General features: G+C 40.9%; 1 protein-coding gene across 1 annotated transcript in view; it reads left to right on the top strand.

Annotated features, from left to right (window-relative positions):
• Nucleotides 1–18,946, top strand: part of LOC306773951 (sodium- and chloride-dependent GABA transporter 2-like) — a 19,993-nt gene extending 1,047 nt beyond the window's left edge. The window contains exons 2-15 of the mRNA XM_079263900.1: nt 332–573; nt 655–789; nt 5,918–6,058; nt 6,143–6,224; nt 6,310–6,442; nt 9,435–9,569; nt 9,875–9,978; nt 10,373–10,497; nt 14,356–14,468; nt 14,538–14,675; nt 14,767–14,869; nt 16,309–16,409; nt 17,338–17,508; nt 18,690–18,946. Of these exons, the coding sequence (XP_079120026.1) occupies nt 332–573; nt 655–789; nt 5,918–6,058; nt 6,143–6,224; nt 6,310–6,442; nt 9,435–9,569; nt 9,875–9,978; nt 10,373–10,497; nt 14,356–14,468; nt 14,538–14,675; nt 14,767–14,869; nt 16,309–16,409; nt 17,338–17,508; nt 18,690–18,845 (1,879 nt within the window). The 3' untranslated portion in view covers nt 18,846–18,946. The remainder of the gene's footprint in view (nt 1–331; nt 574–654; nt 790–5,917; nt 6,059–6,142; nt 6,225–6,309; nt 6,443–9,434; nt 9,570–9,874; nt 9,979–10,372; nt 10,498–14,355; nt 14,469–14,537; nt 14,676–14,766; nt 14,870–16,308; nt 16,410–17,337; nt 17,509–18,689) is intronic.
• The last annotated feature ends 1,657 nt before the right edge of the window (nt 18,947–20,603 follow it).

Raw genomic sequence — 20,603 nt, 5'->3', positions numbered from 1 at the left:
TATGCTGAGTAAAATTATGTAAGCCAAATAACCCAAAGGTTTGGGCTTTACAGTTTCTTATGAAGCATTGTTGTGGAGGAAATGGTTACCAGCAAGATTACTCTAAAATAGACTAATTTATCCATCGGCTGTCCTGCAGGCTTCAGATAAGGATGCACACCCACATTAGTTGTCCTTGAGACACTCATCTGAGATAAGTAAGGCAGTCAAACCAACAGTCAGTTTATTCTCTCCCAGCCACAAAGATGTGAGTGCGTCACGCTCGCTTGTTTTTCAACTCTCATGGCCTAATAATGTTATTTTATTAGCATTTCTTCTTTTAATTTTGCAGGGGTGTGTGTGTTTCCCTGCCCGAACCCGTGATGGCCGACCAACCTTCATCGCAGGCTGACCAGCCGGTGAATAAATTCCACCAAGGAGGCCTCCCCAACGGGAAAGAGGCGCCTGGAGACGGCCTGCATGCCCGAGGCCAGTGGGCGAGCAAGGCTGAGTTCCTCCTGGCTGTAGCCGGGCAGATCATCGGACTCGGCAATGTTTGGAGGTTTCCCTATCTCTGCTACAAAAACGGAGGAGGTAAAGAGAGAGAAAGTTGTGAATTTTGTGTTTACTTCCGTTTCATTTGAGTTTACAAGCTCAGTCTTTGTTTGTTTCCAGGCGTTTTCTTTGTACCCTACCTGTTGTTCTTGGTGTTGTGTGGCATCCCACTATTCCTACTGGAGACCTCACTGGGACAGTACACCAGCCTGGGAGGGGTCAGCGCTTGGAGGACTATTTGCCCATTATTTGGAGGTAATCTCATTTTGTTATGTCATCAGCAGACTAACTTAGGCCGCTGTTGGCGCTGTTGCATAATGTTCAGTTTAGAGGGTCATTTTTTAAAATATAATTTCATTTCAAAATAATTTTACCCTAAAATGTTAAAACTAGTAGCAAAATCAATCAGTTATGGTTGATTACGTAAGTTTTAAAAACAAAAGACAAGGTCACTAGGATATACAAACTATTATTCTCCAAATGTTTATAATTCTCCTCTTTCTCAGCACAACTCACTCAAATTTCACCCCCTTAACCCCTGTGAAAAGTTGTAAAACTTGGCACACACCACAAGTCCAGCGAAAATAGCGTTAATTTAGTCCATACACATTTCAATGCAAAAATGGCTCGATAGCACCCCCTAGACACGCAAGAAATGGCCCAAAGAATGGGGCGCATTTGGGTGGGTGGTCATGAGGGTCCTGATCGTCTACTTTAATGTAGAACAACAAAATTTGGCACACATTGTGTAACAACTCAAGTCGACAAAAAAACTAAATCGAACGCATGTTGCCATGGCAACTGGGTGTCCGCCATCCTGGCGTTTTTGCCCATTTTGCGCAGTTTGTGCATTGTTTTTGACCAAACTAGTTTGGGATTCATGCCATTGACTTCAAACTCACTAGTAAGGTTTGTGACAAATTGGGGTGGAGGGGTCGGCATGAGGCTTGGATGCGATGGATGCCGCTTGCGGCTTTAATTTACATTTGTTGTTTTTAGTTGGTTGTTGCTTCATTGTGTCTAATGAGTGGATATCATAAAACCAAACTGATATATGCATGCGTGAAAGATGCTAATATCTCTGTTTTATAAATGTTTATTGTCCATTAGGGTGGAAAATTGTCTTTATTTCAACACAAAAGACACACATACAATACAGTATTGCACTGGTGCAATATAATTACAAAGGAAATTTAAAAATATGCATCAAGAAATACATTAAAAACACCAAAAAAAAATGTCAACTCTAGCCAGAAGTGCTTTCAAAATATCTTCCTGACTTTACGAGCTCAGGAAGAATCGACCCAGGAGCATCAGTGTGTGATGTTGTCGCCAGCCTGGCATGCTATTTGAGTATACAGACTTATATTCTGCTGTACTTCACCTGTTTGGTCAGTATGAATGAGTAAAGGCAAGCAACAGAGGTATAACAGGAGACTTTTTTTGCAGATTTGCACACTTTAGACGACATTACAATGCTTTATTGGGAATATTTGTATTGTAGGGAGTATTTGGGAGTATGATTAACCCTTCTTCGGCACACTGCAGACATTGACAAGAATAATAATAACTGAAGCTTTATTCACTTCTTATAGAAAAGCAAATCCACACTACTGTTCAAAAGTCCTGAGCCACCCTTGTTTCTCTCCGTTTTGCTTCCAAACAACCAACTTGTTGAACAATTCCAAGTTTGCTCAACAGTTTTCCAGGCTTTCTGACAATCTTTATTTATAAACTGCAAGTTTTTCTTTCAACATTCACTGGTTTTTCATACATTTTTAGGATACTCCTCGTACCTCTCCATTTGCCATGAAATGTGGCTTATAAGCTATTTATTGGTTCATTAGTCAGTGATAAAGCAGAACTATGCAGCTTTCCAACAAAAATTGTGTATTTTGGATCCGTTTTGATGGTAAAGTGAATTCTATGACGTACGTTCCTGGAGTTGTCATTGCCCAGCAGCGTCCCAAGCCTGAGAAACAACACTCAACTGAATTCCATTTTATGCACCAATTCACATGCTAGCAACTGGATGTCAACACAGTGGAATGTTTTTAATGTGCACTGTGGCTTATACATAAAAAAAATGCAAGAAGACCTTATCAAAGGAAGACAGGAAAAGAAAGCAATAGGCATAGAACAAGAGATGAGTCAAAACCAGACTGACTTTTACTGACTAGAGAGAGCTCAGAGAAGAGTCAGGATCCAAAATGTACTTACTAAGTAAGGAAAAATCAGTCAAGTTCAGTTATACTTCTCTAAGGCATAGAAAAGCACTAGCTCAAGCCATGAACCAGCATTTTGTCTGTAAATAATAGACAATTTAAAAAAGAACCCATTACAACTAATTTCCTCTTAGTATTTCATCAACAACATATAATTTGTCTAAATCGCACAGTTTGAAAAACAGGAATGAGTTTTTTTTTCCATCAACAAGGACATTCCCAAAAAACTATTAGTTGAAAACTTGAAATGTCTTTCTGTCCAATGTGTCCTTACAAAAATCAAAGTAAATTGGACACGTGAAGACCTAAAAGAAACTTTCGACAGGAGATGATCTACTTAAGAAACACAAAAGAAATCCAAGGCCTGTAAAAGACCTGAGAGATGCATCTGGACCGTTTGTTGATCTCTTAATTGTTCACTCAAGCCGCATCAGAAATGGTCTCCATTAAAGGTTGGCTGTCCAAAAGCCATTTGTAAAGAAGAGAAACGGGGAGTGAAAGGCGGAGGTATGTCAAAAGACTCTGGAGCTAGACTGAAAATTAGTGGCAACATGTCTCATGGGATGAGTCCTCCCCAGAGTCCGGATCCCATCATTAAGAAAAAAATAAAGCAGTATAGCATCATGTGGGAAAAGAACAGAACAAAAGGCAGGAAAAATGAAAAGAAAAGCTTTGGGAAGTCCTTTAAGAAGCCTAAAGAGCTATTCCTAAAGACCACTTAAAGAAATGAAAAGAAAGATTGCTAAAGAGGGTTCAGGATACAGTGTAAAAGCAGTCACTGCAAATATTGGCCTTTCATTGTGCTTGTAATCGTTAAAAAATGTTTGCATATTCTATTTTCCTGCTTATATAAAAAATAAATGAGGGGTGGCTCAACAGTTTTATACAGTTCTGCAAACAGAATGAAAAAGTAAAAGCATCCTTTAGTTTTGTTTCTTTTTAAGCATCATCACTGTTTATCGATCTTTCTTCCACTTTCTCATCCTTTCCAATCCTGCTGCACACATTGAAACCCTCCTTTGTTCCTAAAAATACAAATTCAGTATAACCTATGTATGTAATTAAATAATGTTACGTTGAATCCCAGCTTGTGTTTCAATATGTCCTAGTCATAGCCGTATAAGAAAGATGGACGGCAGTTAAAAGTGAAGCCTACGCGGAAGTGCATAAAACTGCAGTTCCCCCTTCATCCACTAGGGCAGTGGTTTCCAAACTTTTTCTGCTGGGCCCCCTTGTCATCGACGACAATAATGTCGTCCCCCCCATCCCGTCACATAAATCAAAGAAACATACTAAGAAATGCGTCTTTAGTTTTAGTGGCTGTATTGTAGGTAACTATAATTAAAACCGTGTGAGTACTATTATCCATTTTTCTGCTTTAGTGTCAAACACTACTACTACTTTTGGTGAGGGGAGTTTTCTATGAGGTGATGCTGCTTTAGTAAAACAACTTTGCTATATATAGTAGGGTTTTTTTTTTTTATACTGGAAGTCTCTTTTGTTGATTTATCATCATTTCCAATGATATTTTTACAAATTTATCCAGTGTAAAAACTCCCAAGTTTTATTAAGCCTTGCTGCGCCCCCCCCCTGTGATTACTCTGGGCCCCCCCTGGGGGGCCTGCCCCCCAGTTTGGGAACCACTGCACTAGGGGCTCCAAAACAGATCAAATCCCCATAGACTCCCATGTTAAAAAGACCAACTTCACAGCAGAAATAAACATGTTTACAGCCTGGTACAAAAATCAATTTTCAGTTTATAGGTCAGGTTTACCTTCATGTGGGGGGAGTGAATTTTTTTTTTCTAACTCACCCATTTAAAAGTAATTTAATCTCGAAATTTGGAACATTTAGAGGCGTGTCCTTTAGATTGACAGATACCGATCTCCCACTTAAAGTAAAAAGAACGCAGAACAGCCACGATTTTTAACTGGTAATCAGGTTGACTTAGCTTTAGCCTGCATATCTCCGTTAGCTGGTTTGCTCCTATTAGCTCGGTTAGCTATTAGCTACAGAAAGCTCGAAGTTCGCTCGATGTCAATCATCCACCATGACGCTCACAGCCCCCCTCTCAGCTCCACCTCTTTCCTCATGTTTGTATTTTCCGGGCGAGACGACGCGCATGACGCTGCCAAGATGGTGATGGTAGGAACCGCCCACCGAGCTTCAATTCAGCTCTTCAGAAACCAATGTGTGACGTCACGGAGGCTCCATCTTTTATATACAGTCTATTGTCCTAGGAGAGCAAAGGGCAAATATATTCCCTACCTGTTTACATCAAAAGCTAAAGTTGTAGTTTAGAATTAACACATACAGTGAAACGTTAGGAAACTACTTGGTTTATGAGACTTTCAACACTTTTATGCTTAAGATATGCAAATGATCCCAGATAATGAAGGCAGATTTAGCTCATTAAAGGCTGGAATAATGGGATTGTACCTGCAGTAAACCAGAGTAGGTCCAAGCTGTTTACTGGGTGTCCACCTGATCCACCTATACGGTAAAGGAAAAAAAAGAGGACTTTGATCCAAGTTTTCCGGGTTGTATTTGTTTATAGGAATGACTCGTTGGTTAATGTAAACGTCCATGTTACACACGTAGCAGATAATATAAGTGGATCAGCTGATTGGACTTTGATTTCTTGAAGCAGAAACCAGATCTCTCCTAAGGAATCCATGAGGCCAGGAGATGCTCATAACAACATCTTAACGGTCTGTCTTCTGTTGACATTTTGCAACACATGCAGAATCCCAGACATGTTGCCAGCCGCATGAAGAAAGAGATTCTTCTGTTGGAATTCCTCTCTGGCCTGACTATTTAGCCTGCCATCATCAGATTAAAGGCCTGAATTTCATTAGCAGACGCCACAAACATCTATTTGTCAAGGCAAACAGCTTCCTCTTTATAACCCACTCAAGACCTCATAAGACAGTCATTCGCTGCTAATAAAGATATACAAGCTGTGGGCTGCAGGTCAAGTGTCTCAGCAGAAGGATGCTTTCATCTGAAGCTCAAGTGACTTGGAGCTGATAACTGAATACAAATGAATGTTTGCTTGTGTGTTTATGCAACTCTCCGTGTATCAGCTGAAGATATGATCTGCTTGTGTAAGTCATCATTCCATGTTTGCCTGTCTGCATCTTCCCGTGTCTCTACAGGTCTTGGCTATGCCAGCCAGGTGATGATACTGCACGGCTGCGTGTACTACATAGTCATCCTGGCCTGGGCGCTCTTCTACCTGGCCTACAGCTTCCAGGCAGAGCTGCCGTGGTCGCACTGCAACAACACCTGGAACACAAGTCAGTAAAGCCAGAAGCTCGTGTCAAAGTGCAAAACGAGTCGGCCTTGAACATCTTTTTTTAATAGGTTTGTGCATTCTGCAGATTCCTGTGTCTTGTTCAACCACTCGGCCAACGCAAGCAGCCTGCCTGAGAACGCCACCTCGCCTGTCATGGAGTTCTGGGAGTGAGTGCAGAAGCCGTACTGATGATGCCTTTTTGGAATCCCTCGCAGTGGTCGGCGTTAACAGCTGCGTTCACGTGTTTTCTAGGCGGGAGGTGCTCCGCCTGTCAGACACTTTGGACGAGTTGGGTCCAGTCAGCTGGAAGCTGGCTCTGTGTCTGGCCGTCGTCTGGCTCGTCTGCTACTTCTGTGTCTGGAAGGGAGTAAAATCCACGGGAAAGGTGAGTGGAAATCGCACAAGTGTCAGCATTTCTGGAGATTTTCTGTTTCAGTCATTGGAACTTGGTTACAGATGGTTTCCATCCGCGGATGCTAGCCAGCCATTGTAGCGGCTGTCATGGCTGACTACAGTTTTAAGCTTGCAACAATAAATTACGTTTGGACATTTTGGATATTTTATGCGGCTTTTTTGAAGTTATGTTCACGTTGGCTTCAACAACAGCTTAGAAAACATGCACATCTTTCAAATTACTGCTAATTATGGGGAAAATGCTAAAACAATACGGTTTTTAGCCTGAAGTTTTTCTGTAAAACTGGATTGTTGGTAGGCTTGTCATATTTTTGTTGTAAAAGTGTCAATCAATGGATAACCAAGAGACTTTATTGTTGAGTGTGATCACCAATGTGTAGTAAAGTTGAGCCTCCACTTATTGAGTGTTTTTACCCTGAAATGCCTCCACTTTAGACGTCAGAGCTCAATGGTGATTGGTTAAATTCAAAAGGTTTGTTATCCATTCCAGTAAGACTTTCTTAAACAACATTTCTTTTGAGTCAACATGCAAATACTCCTGCAAGAGGCTGACGTTCCTCCAGTGGAAAAGCAGACTAATCTTCTTTTCCGTTCATATATCCAACACTGAACTGATATCTTGTGAAACTTATTAGATATTGCTACAGAAATACTTTTTAGATAATCTTTATGACATCTTTGGCAATATTAGCTCATCATCAGTGGGGATGTCATAATTGCATAGTTTTACAATTAAATTCCACATTTATTAATCATAAGGATTCCTCGACACTGCCAAACAAACATGATGTGAAAACCATATTTTATTAGTTTGATGCAACTCACGCGCCGCAGGGAAATGAAGTGGCGCAACATCCGCTTGCGTTGCTTCTGTTTTGTTCCGTGTGAGTTGCAGAAGAGTTGGAGTGGAAAAGTATGACAAAGGCAGTTATTCTCTCCAAACAAGTTGTTGGTCGGGACAAAGGTAAATGCATCGCAACTGGGTTAAATTACATTGTTGTTTACCTTTTATATTGTAGTAATTGTCACATTATACTGGTGCAAATAAGACTCAAAACCTTTTGAGGGATAATTTCGGTGTTTAAACATGATTGATTCAGTAGGTCAACACCTTTTTTTAATATCTGCAGCAAACTGTATTTAATTTCAGATTAATAGTCTTGTTTATTTTCACTTTTCCAGTAGTGTTTGTTGTTTTAAACAGCAGTTATTGTGCTTAAAGACAGCTGGAAATAAAATTTAAAATAACTAATTACATGTTTTCCATGTATCTAAATTCCTCCAAATTTTATTGACAAAATTTACAGCAAAAAAGTCGATAACTGCCATATCCCTAATTAATTACAGCGTTTTAACTTATAGCTCCGAAAACCTCGTCCAGCTAAACCACGATCATTCTCCTGTTCTTGGTTTTTCAGCTGTCACTGCAGCATCGTCCACTGGGACATTTCTCTACGCTGATGTAGTGTTCTGTGTGTTTTTCAGTCTCACCAGCAGTTTTATTTTGAAAACTGACCAGATTTCTGTGTTGAGCCAAAATCTTATTGATAGGGGTGGAGAATCAAATAAAAAAAAAAAAATCAAATCAAGATGTTTTGCTTCCTAATTTTAAAATCGATATTTTTGTTTAAAAAAAAAAAAAAAAAAAAAAAAAAAGAATCAATTTAAAAACAATTATAAAATTAGTTAGTTTTATTGTTTTTATTGATCTTTTTACTTGTCTTCTGGGGCATTATAGCAGCAGAATGATGTTCTGGCTACTGGATTGTTTTTTCTGAACTGAAATAAAGAAAAATGGCGAGCAAAAAAAGTTTTGCACATGTTGCAATTTAAATCAAATCAGCCCTTATAATTTCTCAGCAAGGAAGTTAGTTGGGAAATTATCACCGTTTGCTATTTAAGTGTAATGATTTTGAATCGAAAACCTATTTGAATTGAGAATCGATTCCGAGTCTTTGCCCCAAAAATCAGAATCGAATTGAATCGTGAGTCGTTGTTAGATTCACATCCTCGCTAGCTTACCTCCCAACTCCGTACACATTAGTGTGTATTTTTAGCCTCCAAAACGTTGTTGAGTTATCTTGCTAATAGCATTCCAACTTTTTGTTTTTTTTCTTTCAGCTCATAACATCTCAGCTTAGTAATTTCAGGTAGTAAAGCATCACTCCCAACATGGATCACACCAAAACAAAGAGGAAAAACTCACCTGAAAGACTTTACTGACCACTGGCATCTAAACCAGGAAGCAATCTCCTGACCGACAATTAATAAAAGTGCTTATCATCACATTTGGCGATGGATTCCTGAGATATACCTGCATTAACACATCAATTTTAGCATCTGCCAAACTTTGAAGTTTTTGCTTTTTTAGCCTCTACGTTTGCACAATACCTCTTCAGACATAATTAGACTAATTGCCAGAGGTATTTTGCTGCTATCCTGTTTTTATTCCAGGAGCAGATACCATTTACATTTTATTCTGTGTTCCTGCTGATTTTACTTTGACACAGTAACACATCAATGTCTTGATTCTGACACTTCTGCAGTGATCTCCTGTGTTTTAGCTGTCTTTTCACACCAATACTGTGCCTGTATTGTAGTTGTAGAGACATGTTGGGTCTGTCATTTCAGGCAGGAGGCAGAAAAATGGACCGGCTGGAGAAGAGGTTAATAATTTAAAATTCTAGCCGTGTTTTATGATTTTTGTTTTATTACAAAAGTCATGAAACAACAGAACCCTGAAGTGTATTAAAGTCAGATGCAGGTGTAGGAGTTTCAGTGTATGAAGGTCGTTTTCCCACAACACAGGCATTAATCTTCTGTGTGTTAACAGACTTGTTTACTGTGTCACTTCCTCCATCCATCAGCAGGTTTATACACTTTCCAGGCTTCCTTCTAACCCTGTCTGAGGACATCAGTCACATCTTTCCTAACCATAACCCTGTGATTTGCTGACACTATAGGTGGTGTACCTGACGGCCACCTTCCCATACGTGATGCTGTTTGTGCTGCTAGTACGAGGTGCCACCCTGCCTGGAGCGACCCAGGGCATCATCTACTACCTCAAACCCAACCACACCCGCCTTGCAGACCCACAGGTGCAAAAACACACACATCTTCTGGCTATGGAGCGCTTTAAAAGTCACATCAAGTGGCAAAAAAAGTGTTGTTCTAGTCATTCTTTCAGGTAGCAGCCCCTAAAGGTAGGAAGGCACCTAAAGGTGAGTCAGTGCAGGTGGTGTGCTTGTTCATGGCTGACACATCTGGAATAACCAGGATTCTCTAATCTGTGGAAAAAGACAGCCAAAGAGCAGACAGATATGGGATTATTTGACTCCCGTCACCACTCATCTGTCCTTTTCTTCTTCCCATCCTGCTCTTTTGTTTTTGTCTCTCTCTATAGGTATGGATGGATGCAGGTACCCAGATATTTTTCTCTTATGGAATCTGTTTGGGAAGCCTCACAGCCCTGGGCAGTTACAACAAATACAACAATGACTGCTATAAGTGAGCTACTTTGTCGCGCAGACACACACAAACTGTACACAAAGCAATGGCAGCTCATTTTCCCCCCCACTTCAGACGAAACGGTCGTCATTGAAATATAAGATGTAAGCTTCTGCTGGTCAGATGGCTTCCAGAAGGAATGGCTGGAATGGACAGAGAAAACACGCTGATACAGCCACACCTTAAAGAAAAGCCCTCCCTGCCATGTTTCCCACAGTCTCAGACTCACACACACACACACACACACACACTTGCAGACTGAGCCAAGCACTTGACTCTTGAGAACGCTTCTGTTTCTAGTTTCCTAAAGGGCATTTTCAATACAAGTGGTCCAGTTGTCCAACTTTTCTCCACTTTAATTCCCATTAATCGCTGTTTCTGTGTGTGTTTGTAGGGATTCCTTCATGCTGTGCCTCCTGAATAGTGCCACCAGTTTCCTGGCAGGTTTTGCCATCTTCTCTGTGCTCGGCTTCATGGCCGAGGAGCAAGGTGTAGATATAGCCTCGGTGGCCCAATCAGGTCAGACACTTTTTATTTGTTTGTTTTTTTAATGAGGATTTTCTGATTTCAAGAGACTCAACAAAATATTATTTATAAGTATTTCTGGGTGAATTTTTTTCCACAAACAAAAGGATTATTTAATAAGTTGTCATGTTGGGTTAATCTACCAACTGAAAGAGACAAATGGACCTTTGTTCTCAACCAAACTCAATACTGACCAATCAGAAGTTGAGCCAGATTGAGGCCGTATATAAAAGATGAGCGGAGCCTCCAGCGGTTAAAAGTGAAGCCTTGTTTATACAGAAGTGCAAAAAACTGCAGTTCCCCCCTTTATCCACTAGGGGCTGCAAAACAGTGCAAATCCCCATAGACTCCCATGTTAAAAAGAGCAACTTCACAGCAGAAATAAACATGTTTACTGTCTGGTTCAAAAATCCATTTTCAGTTTAATAATTCAGGTTTACTTTCATGACAACTGTGGGGAGAATGAATTTTTTGTAACGCGTTCGTTTAAAAGTAATTGAATCTCAAAAGTTGGCATATTTAGGGGCGTGTCCTTGTGATTGACAGGTACCTGATTTCCCGCTTCAAGTGAGAAGAACGTAGACGGTTTTTAGCTGGTTAGCAACGTGACTTAGCTTTAACTCGCTTACCTCGGTTAGCTGGTTAGCTCCTGTTATCTCCAGGTTAGCTTGGTTAGCTCTTAGCTAAAGGCAGCTCGGAGTTCGATGATGTCAATCATCCACCATGACACTCACAGCCCCCCTCTCAGCTCCACCTCTTTGCCCATATATGTATTTTCTGGACGAGACGACACGAATGCCCCTGCCAAGATGATGATGGTAGGAACCGCCCACTGAGCTTCAATTCAGCTCTTAAGAAAAACTATGGGTGACACCACAGAGGCTACCTCCATCTTTTAATATACAGTCTATGAGCTAGATCCAGACCGCTAGACTACATATACGAAAGAGCAGAGACATTGACTAATGGCCTGTGCACGTAGGGTACGGGAAGTCCGTTTTGTAGGAATGGTGAGTTTGTGAAGCCGTATAAACAATTTAAAACACTTTAAGGACACACTACAGAACTTTTGTCATTTTCCCCGTCACGTGCCCCCTATTGGCAGCTAATTCGACATCCATCTTGCATCCTGCCTGACCTGTTAGCTCACTCCAGCCAGCAAAAAACAATCTTACTTGTTTTTTCTATTTCTCTCTTTTAATCTTCTTGTATTTCTTTGTTGAATCAGCGACATTGAGTGTTCAAAACAACCAGTTTTGTCCCAGATGTAAAAGCTGTATCGTGTCATTTATCAGCTCCGCGATGCTGCTGAGCGGCAGCAGCCCCAGAAAAGCACATGATAGATGTCACTGTGTCATCGAAGCGGAGGAAAGTGTGTGAGCACTTGACCACTGCTACTCTCCCAGTTCAAACGTGTAACTTGGTTTCTCTTCATGTTAGTTACAAACAACAAAGAAAAAAACTAATTTCTTTTTTAGTTAATGCAAGACAGCGCGTGTTTGCTCCACATCAAAGGAAAACATGGCGCTAAATCAGATCCTAGCGGCCTGGGGTTAACCTTATTTCTATCTTTTACCAAATCCTTCCACGTCTGACCACGTGAGTCAAAGTGTCGTCCAACACAGGCGTTTGTCTTGGTTGTGTCTACCAGCAGTCAGAATCAGAATATTTTATTGTCATCACACCTGATGAAATCACAATGCCCAGCGTTGCACGTACAGTGTAGACCACTTCCTGTATTTGGTTCATTTAGGGCACATTCACATCAGCCTTTTTTATTCGAATCAGAGTCCGTTTGCACGGAAAGTCCGCTTCGTTTGGGGAAATGTGAACGCGCCAAACGAATTCTGATTTGGACCAACGAAACGGTCGGAGTCTGCCTACAAACGCAGGTCTAGGTCCATTTCAAGTGGACCAAATACAGGAAGTGGACTGTAAAAAAAAAAAGAAAAAGAAAAAAAAAAGTTACTTCCTGAATCTGACGTAGCGTTGCATTGTGGGTAAATCCATAGCGATGGCGTTGAGTCCTCTGCCTGTTGCTCATACTGCATCCATTGTTGCAGTGAATTTCTGCTGTGTACTGAGACTAAACAAAAAAAACACGCGATAGACGCGTCTCCATGTTTAACTCGCAACAGTTTTCTTCTTCACGCCGGTCTTGTCTTCACTTTTGCTAAATACTAGTGCAGCGCCACCTTTTGGTGAGAATGGGGATATATTATTGTAAAGGTTCGGCACGTTAGACCAAAGTGCAGCGTGAATGCGATCTCGGTCTGAATGGATACTGTTACAGCCCGGTTCAAAGCCTGTAACCAAGAAGGGAGGCACAAAAGTGGGTGTTACAAACAAAAACTTTATTAAAAGGACATAAGCAGACATAGAAACTTTACTCAAAACAAGACCAAACAAAGCAAAACCAACTAAACCAAAGTGCCACGCCAGCACACAACCATGGTGACCTCCCAGCCCAAGCCTGGGACACACACTGAGCTCTGGCCTGGTGGAGCTTTTAACTGGTGGCAGAGCACACTGGGCCCAGGTGTGGCTCATGCCTCTGATCATGACGGCACCTGCAAACACTCAACAGAGGGACAAACAATTAAACAAAGTCAAAATAATGGTGGGGCCATCACAATACAATCTAGCGGACTGTCCTGATGGGAATGCACCCTTAAGGAGAAGGCTTCTTTGATCTGCATCAGACTTTGTTCGTTCACACCTCCCCAAATGTTCCAGACTTTCTATGCAAACAAGCAAGATAGAAGCTGAACTACATGCTAGTTTTAAAAGCAGATGTCAGCCATATTGGCCACGTTTCCATGAGAGGTTTAATTTCTCTTTAATTCTGAATAAAATCCACTTCAAAAAATGAAAAGAAAAAAAAAACATATAAACATCTAATTCTGAATGTAATGACAGTTCGAAATTAAACTTAACTTTAAAGTAAGTTTTCTTCTCATTTACGGCAAACATGTAAACGTTAATTCCGCTCGAAGTAACTCCGGTCGTTCTGCATGTGGTCGTTACCTCGTCCCGTCCTCATGACACACACATCCCGCGTGGTCTTTGCCTCCTGGCCTCGGTAATTTATCTTCCTTCTCCTCCTCTGTTGCTGAAAAAGGAGTTTGCTCGTGTCGAGGGGTGGCAGTGGCTCAGGTGGTCTGCAGTTCGACTCCTGCTCTCCTACGCTGCTGCAGCCCCCCAGGGGGACACGGTTGTTCCCTGAGGGCCGGTCCCGAGCCCGGATAAATGCAGACGGTTGCATCAGGAAGGGCATCCAGCGTAAAACAATTCCCATGTGTGATGATTCGCTGTGGCAACACCTTCAGAGGGACAAGCCAACAGGAACAACAGCGTGCTCGTGTGGAGCTGGTACTTTCAGAAATTATACTCAAAATCAAAGCAAAAATAGTTTTTTTATGTGTTTTTTTTATGTTGTATCTGAAAGACAAGAAGCAGGAAGTGGAGTTTGTTTATTTCCATGTAAACCCGTGTATTAATTCCTATTAAATAAACATCATGTAGCCGTAGCCATTGTTTATGTGCACACCAGACAGCCCAGGTGCACGCTGCTTTTTTGCATTCCTCAACATTTTCTTATTAATTTTTACACATTTCTACACAAATTAAGAAGCAACCATGTTTGCGTCACCGTGCAATTTAAAAATCGGACTCAGTTCCTCGTCTGTAGTGCGCACCTGTGTGCGTGCACCGGTCCGAACGCGCATCAGGACGTCGGAGCATTGTAGACGTATATATCATGTACATCATGTACATTGTGTTTGATGAGTTTTTAAACAGCGTGGAACCTGGCGTTGCTGAAGTTAGCTTGTGATCTGCACGTCCCCGCAGGGCCTGGTCTTGCCTTCATCGCCTACCCGCGAGCTGTGGCCATGATGCCTCTGCCCCAGCTCTGGGCCGTCTGCTTCTTCCTCATGATCATCATGCTGGGGCTGGACACGCAGGTACATGCCGTTTGCTTTCAGCATCATCTAAAGCTGACAACACACGTCGTGACCTGGACTTTCTCTCAGTTTGTGAGTCTGGAGGCCCTGATGACTTCAGTCACAGACCTGTACCCTCACCTGATCCGGCGAGGCCGCCGCCGGGAGCTGCTGCTGCTGTTTGTCTGCATCGTGTGCTTCCTGATCGGGCTGGTCATGGTCACGCCGGTACGTCGCCACTTGGACGCTCCTCCAGGATGTGTGTGTGTGTGTTTGTAGCGATACAGATCTAAGGCGTCATTTTCTGTGGTGTGTGCAGGGTGGTCTGTATGTGTTCCAGATCTACGACCACTTCTCCTGCAGCGGAGCCAGCCTGCTGCTGCTCTCCATCTTCCAGTCTCTGGCCATCGGCTGGGTCTACGGTATGAACCGCTGCTTCTCCTCTTTCACTTTCTTTTCTTTTCCTTTTTTTCATCTTTTCTGGTTTCCATTCTTTTCTGATGTTCGCTCCCTTTCTTTTCATTCGCCACACTCATTTCTCTGCTCTTAGTTTTACTTTTATATTCACTCTCCTCCACTTTATTTGCTCTCTTCTCCTCTTCTTCTCATACAATTTCCTTTTCTTTAAGCATGTCTTCCAGTTGTTTCCTTTTTTCTATTTATTATCTTTCTATTTCACTGTTTCTGTCATCTGGATTTTATTTTACTTTTTAAAAATATGTTCCTGTTTTTAAATTAATTTAATTTTTACATTTTCTCATCTCTGCTCCTTTTTCCTTCTTTCTCCCAGCAACTCATCTTCTTTACTCCTCCCTTCTCCTTTATTTCCCTCATCTCCTCTTTCTTTAATCTTGATTTTTTTTTCTTTGCATTGTTCTCATATTATTTACATTTTTTTCCTCTCTTCTCATCTTTTCTGCCCTGTTTTCTTTTCCAGTATATTCCATCGTTTTCTCCTCCACTATCATTTCACTTTATCTTGTTTTTCTTCTATTATTTAGTTATTTTCCAACAGCTTCTGCAGGAGAAGTCCTACCTGTCCAGCCCGCTCTCTGTTTTCAGTTTAATTAAATTCTTTTATCAGTGATGAATGTAGACTCTCCGACTCTGGCTGTCCTCCTCCTCTCCTCCCTCTGCATTCCTCCCACAGAATGTAGACAGTATATTAACATGGCTGCAGCTACCCTCTGCTGGAAGGAGACTGGCTCCTGGCCAGACCCCTGTCTGTCTCCTCTGGGCCCTAAATCAGCCCTCGGGCCCCGTCGCCTCTCAGTCTCAGCCTGGCGGCCCCAGGGAGCCCCTTTCCCAGCCAAAAATGGGGCTCCAAATCCTGCAGAAAACGATGTTTAGATGTAAAAACAGTGAATGTTTCATGAGCACATGCATGCAGAGCTGAAAGCCACATAATTATCTGTAGGATTTGAGACTTTAATAATAATAACAATAATAAATATTTGTGCATTAAACAACAAATAGGTCGAATATGTTTGCTGTGAATCTGTGTGTGCGTGTGTGTGAAAACAAAGCAAGGCAGTTTTTATGGCTTTTCCCAGCATGAGCGCAGCAGGAGGGTCGAACCGAGGAGTTTTAGGTAACACAGCGGTCAGGACTTCGCTGCACCCTATCACCTTTTTTATACGTCTGTGGGAGCGTACGAGGCTCTGCTAGCACCCCTCTGGTGCTGGTGGTCCGAGGCTTGACAGACAGAGAGGGGGGTGTATGTGGTGTTTGTCAGCTTTAACGTCTAAAACTAATGTTTTCTTTCTGTTTCTTTGTTTGTTTCTCAAGTTTAAAGTGAAGAAAGTTGATATCAAGCCAAACCAGAGCCAAAGCTTCACCGTGTTTGTTGTTTTGTCCACAGGAGCCGACCGATTCAGCGCCAACATCAGGGATATGACCGGCTACAGCCCCCTGCCAGTCTTCAAGCTGTGCTGGAGATACCTGACGCCGTCCGTGTGCACTGTGAGTGACCCTGAAGCTGACCTGCTCTCACACCAAGTAGAAGAAGTAGGATCTGCTCGCTGGGAAGTCGTGTATACCAAAACAAAGATTTCCATTTCAAACAGAGGCCACCCTCTGCCTGTCAGTCAAAGCCCAGGGCAAAAAACCAACCAAGTCTCTGTATTTTCACTAGTATGATTGCATCTGAAGAACAGAAAGCAGACAACTAACAGGAGCATTTGCTTTGTTTTAAACAGGAAATACCTCCCGCTTCTGTGATGTAAAGATTTTCATCAGTCAGAACCGGTCGTGTTTGCAACCCACTCTGCTGTTTACAAAGAGTAAAACCAGCCGTTTCATCTGCCAGCTCCCTTCATAACATTTCCAGTTCAACAGTAAAAGCCTGATTTTGACGCCATTTTTGGCGTCATGACATTGAAATTTCTTGCATTTTGCTTCAGTTCGTCCTCCCTCTGAGCGCACGCCAGACCAGTCTCTTAACACACACAAGGATTGGGTCACCTTATAGCTAACTAGATCTATTACAAGTTTTCTTGACTTTTACAAACACTTTGTTCATTATTTCATCCATTTACTTAACTTTTTTAGTCCTATCAGGGATCGTGGGGAAGCTGGAGCCGATCCCAGCATTCACTGGGCGACCTCTTCATTCATTTTATTGCCTAATTTTTCTGTTTCAGTTGCAGAAGACACATAATTATATATTTAAATAGAAATACTATTCATCATGCCATATATTTTTTAAAATTATACAGTAATGATAAATATTCGTCATGAATACTAATGAATGAAAAAAATGATCATAATACCAGTATGTTCCCAGTTCAGCAGCAGCTCCTTTCAGCCAGTATAAATGCAAAGTAACGATGTTAACTGGGGTAAAAGTTGGTTTAAAGTGAGCTGACCTGCTTATTATCTTCTTTTTAAGGCTACCTTTATTTTCTCCTTGGTGCGTTGGTCTCCACTGAGCCTGGGGAAAGGACTGGTGGCTCCAGTCTGGGCCACCACGCTGGGATGGCTCCTCACCCTCTCATCCGTCTCCCTGCTTCCTATCTGGGCCGTCTACGCCTTCATTACCACTCCAGGAACTTTGCCACAGGTAATATCGCCAGAATGAGAATCTTTATTTATATTTATGTGTTTTTCTCTGACGCAAAATGCACAAAATTAAATTCCAGTTAAATAATGCAGATTTGTGTTTTCCTCAAATTTAATATCCTCAGACTCCGTAAAATCCTCATGTATCGATATTTCCCCACACCAGTTAAATCTGGTGTAATCCAGTAAAAATGTCAAATATCCCAGTTTTTCCTCTAATAAAATGCTGATATTAGAGAATGAAATGACTGAGATTAAAACAAGTAGGAGCATTTAGTTGTTTTTTCCTGCTGATCTGTGACATATGGGACACTGTAATTCCCACCAGTACTCCCATCACCTGAAAATTATCCATGTTTTGGTTTTTTTTTTTTAATAATAATTAATAATTCCAAAAATCAAACCGGCATTTAAAGGGTTAAAAGCCTTAAAAATCAAATATTTGGTGGTTTTGAATATTATCTTAAAAACAAATATTGGATAAAATTAAAGATTCATATATCATGATTTTATACTGGTATTTCTTTGGTGCACGCACATATTGGCTACAAATTTTACTGCTAATTTTGACAGCTCCAAAACTATAATCACCACCAAATACCCGTCTTATTACTATTATATGAAAAATGATTCCGTTTTGTTTTTCCCATATATAATATTAGGGCTGTGACGATATCCTTTTTTCTGATTCGATTCCGATTTTCTTTTGGGTGCCGATTTGATTTAAATTGCGATTCTCACGATTCTTTGATATTGCAAAGTTTTGCTGACAAAAAATTATGTCAAAAACCATTTTTACTCATCATTTTCCTTCATTCCAATGAGGAAAATCATTCTGCTGCTATAAAGCGCAAGAAGGTAAGTAAAGGAACAATAAAAATGTTATTTATTTTTTTAAAAAAATCAATATTTTAACAAAAAAAAAATTTTTTTTAATTTTGTAGCAAAAAATTCCAATATATGTATATTTTTTTTTATTATTATTTTTTTTTAATTCACTTTAATTCCCTTTAATTTTAATTCCCCTCTAACAAGTGTTTGTGGCCTTTTGGCCTCTCAGAGCACAATGCATCATCAGAGTATTTTAGCTGCAGCACAGCAGAAATATTCACCTTTTTTTTTTAACTTACAAAAAAAAAAAAAAAAAAGTCTGGCTAACCGCAGCTGTTTGTGACTCCGCAGCGTTTCCAACGTTTGTGCAGTCCCGCCAAAAAGTCCCCCCTGGCCTTCAACTACCTCTCCACCAACGGCTCGGCGCTGGTTTACAGCCCGGTGCTGCCTCTCAACGACAAGCCGAAGGAGCAAATCGCAGAACTCATCCAGGACCACATGACATGACGGCCATCTTTAACAGCGTGCGCCGCTGTATGCTGCTAAGCCAATCAGGTGTGCCGAACAGGAAGGTGGTTCCGAACGCAGACAGCTGGATCATCATCAGTCTGGATTTACAGGGGATCATGTCTTTTCTACGAGATGTTTACAATCAGAGTAACTGAAACCAGATTCAGGATGTGATTTAGCAGTTAGCTTTGCTTCCTGTTCTGGGCCACCAGGGTTGGTAAAAGTAAAACAGCACTCACTCCTGGATCTTAACACTTTTATCTGCACGCTTGTCATCGTAGCTTCTTATTTATTATTTTTACAGTTTAGTCACTGTATCTGAGGAGCATGTAATCATGGCTCCCCGCCTCCCTCTCAACGCACAGGATGCTAACTGGTGGCAATGCTAACGTTCCTTTGTTTGCCAGCATCATCGTTATTAGCAACCACTATACCCTCTCTATGAGAGACGGAGAGATTATCGCTTGTGTTAGCATGTCTGCTGAAATGACTCCATGAGTCAGACATGTTTTAACTGATTTATCTGCATTTTTAAAATGTTTTAGTTTGTTTTGTTTTTGTTTTTTTACCATTCGTAGGGTCCATCACTCTAAATGACTTAAAAGTGCAGAAATCTGCTCTTAAACGCAGCAGTGTTTCATTAAAAACTGTAGGCAGCAAAGTCGGGCTGATATGTAGAATTCAGACATTTCCGTTTTCGCAGAAGTTGAAGGCATTATTTACAAATAAAACTTGTCGAGCTGGAAAACAAGCAGCTGTACTGTTTGAAGCCGCATGGTTGCAGCGATGCATCGTTTTCAAACTGCAATATTTGGGGGGGAAACAACGAAGTGATGGGAAGTTTCACCAATGTGTGGACATATCTTTGTATCTCATACTATTTTAATTTGTAATAAGATGCTAAACTTTAAAAAAAGAAAAGCTGTTTTCGTTCAGTGTGCAAGTTAAATTGTGATATTTTGTAAGACAATCGTGAAGATCTCGTATCGCTGCAACCATTTCTTCAGATTCACACACTTGTTAGAAAACTACAACTCTATTTTTATGTGCACAAAATGATTCTTTTTATTGTGATTTTATTGGGGTTTTTTTTACCATATGAATAACAAGCAGTGAATAAAATGCAGATAAATTAATATTTGTGCTGCGAAGGTGTGTTAGGGCTGATGAAGACTAGCGGTGAAGAAACATTAAAGCTAGGAAGTACTAAAGTATTTCCAATAATAATGTAGATTTTAGGGATGCAGCAATACTACATTTCTTCAAACTGAGTACAAGTACTTATATTTGAGTACTTGCCAATACCAAGTATCGATATGAGTGATAATAAATCCCATTACAGCTTACTGCTAAGGAGTGTGTCATATATAATCCTGCAGCATCCTCTAAATATAATGTATCAAAACTATCAGATTTCTTCATTTAAAGGAGAATAAAGTTGTTTTTGGTGAATAAGTTCACAGCTGTAGCGCGCCCAGAGTCCGATTCTCTCACAGAGATATCGCCAAATTCAGATAAAATGGCATCAATAATAAGTTTGTTTCTGGAAACCTGATCATAAGTTCATGTCATCGCATTGCGTTTATTTTACAGCCCTAGTTTCTTCACATTGGTTTCAGATTCTGTCGTATCGCAACATTTTATGAAAATCGATTAGCAGTACAGTATCGGACCGATACTGTTGTCTGTATCGGTCCTGCTTATTATAAGGGGGAAAAATGTGAATTTCCTTTGCAATTAAAGTGGGAAATTTAC

This window comes from Telmatherina bonti (assembly GCF_933228915.1).
Source record: "Telmatherina bonti genome assembly, chromosome: 24".
NCBI classification, from domain to species: Eukaryota; Metazoa; Chordata; class Actinopteri; order Atheriniformes; family Telmatherinidae; genus Telmatherina; species Telmatherina bonti.
Note: the sequence above shows the minus strand (reverse complement) of the source record. Positions and strands in the feature narration are given on the sequence as shown.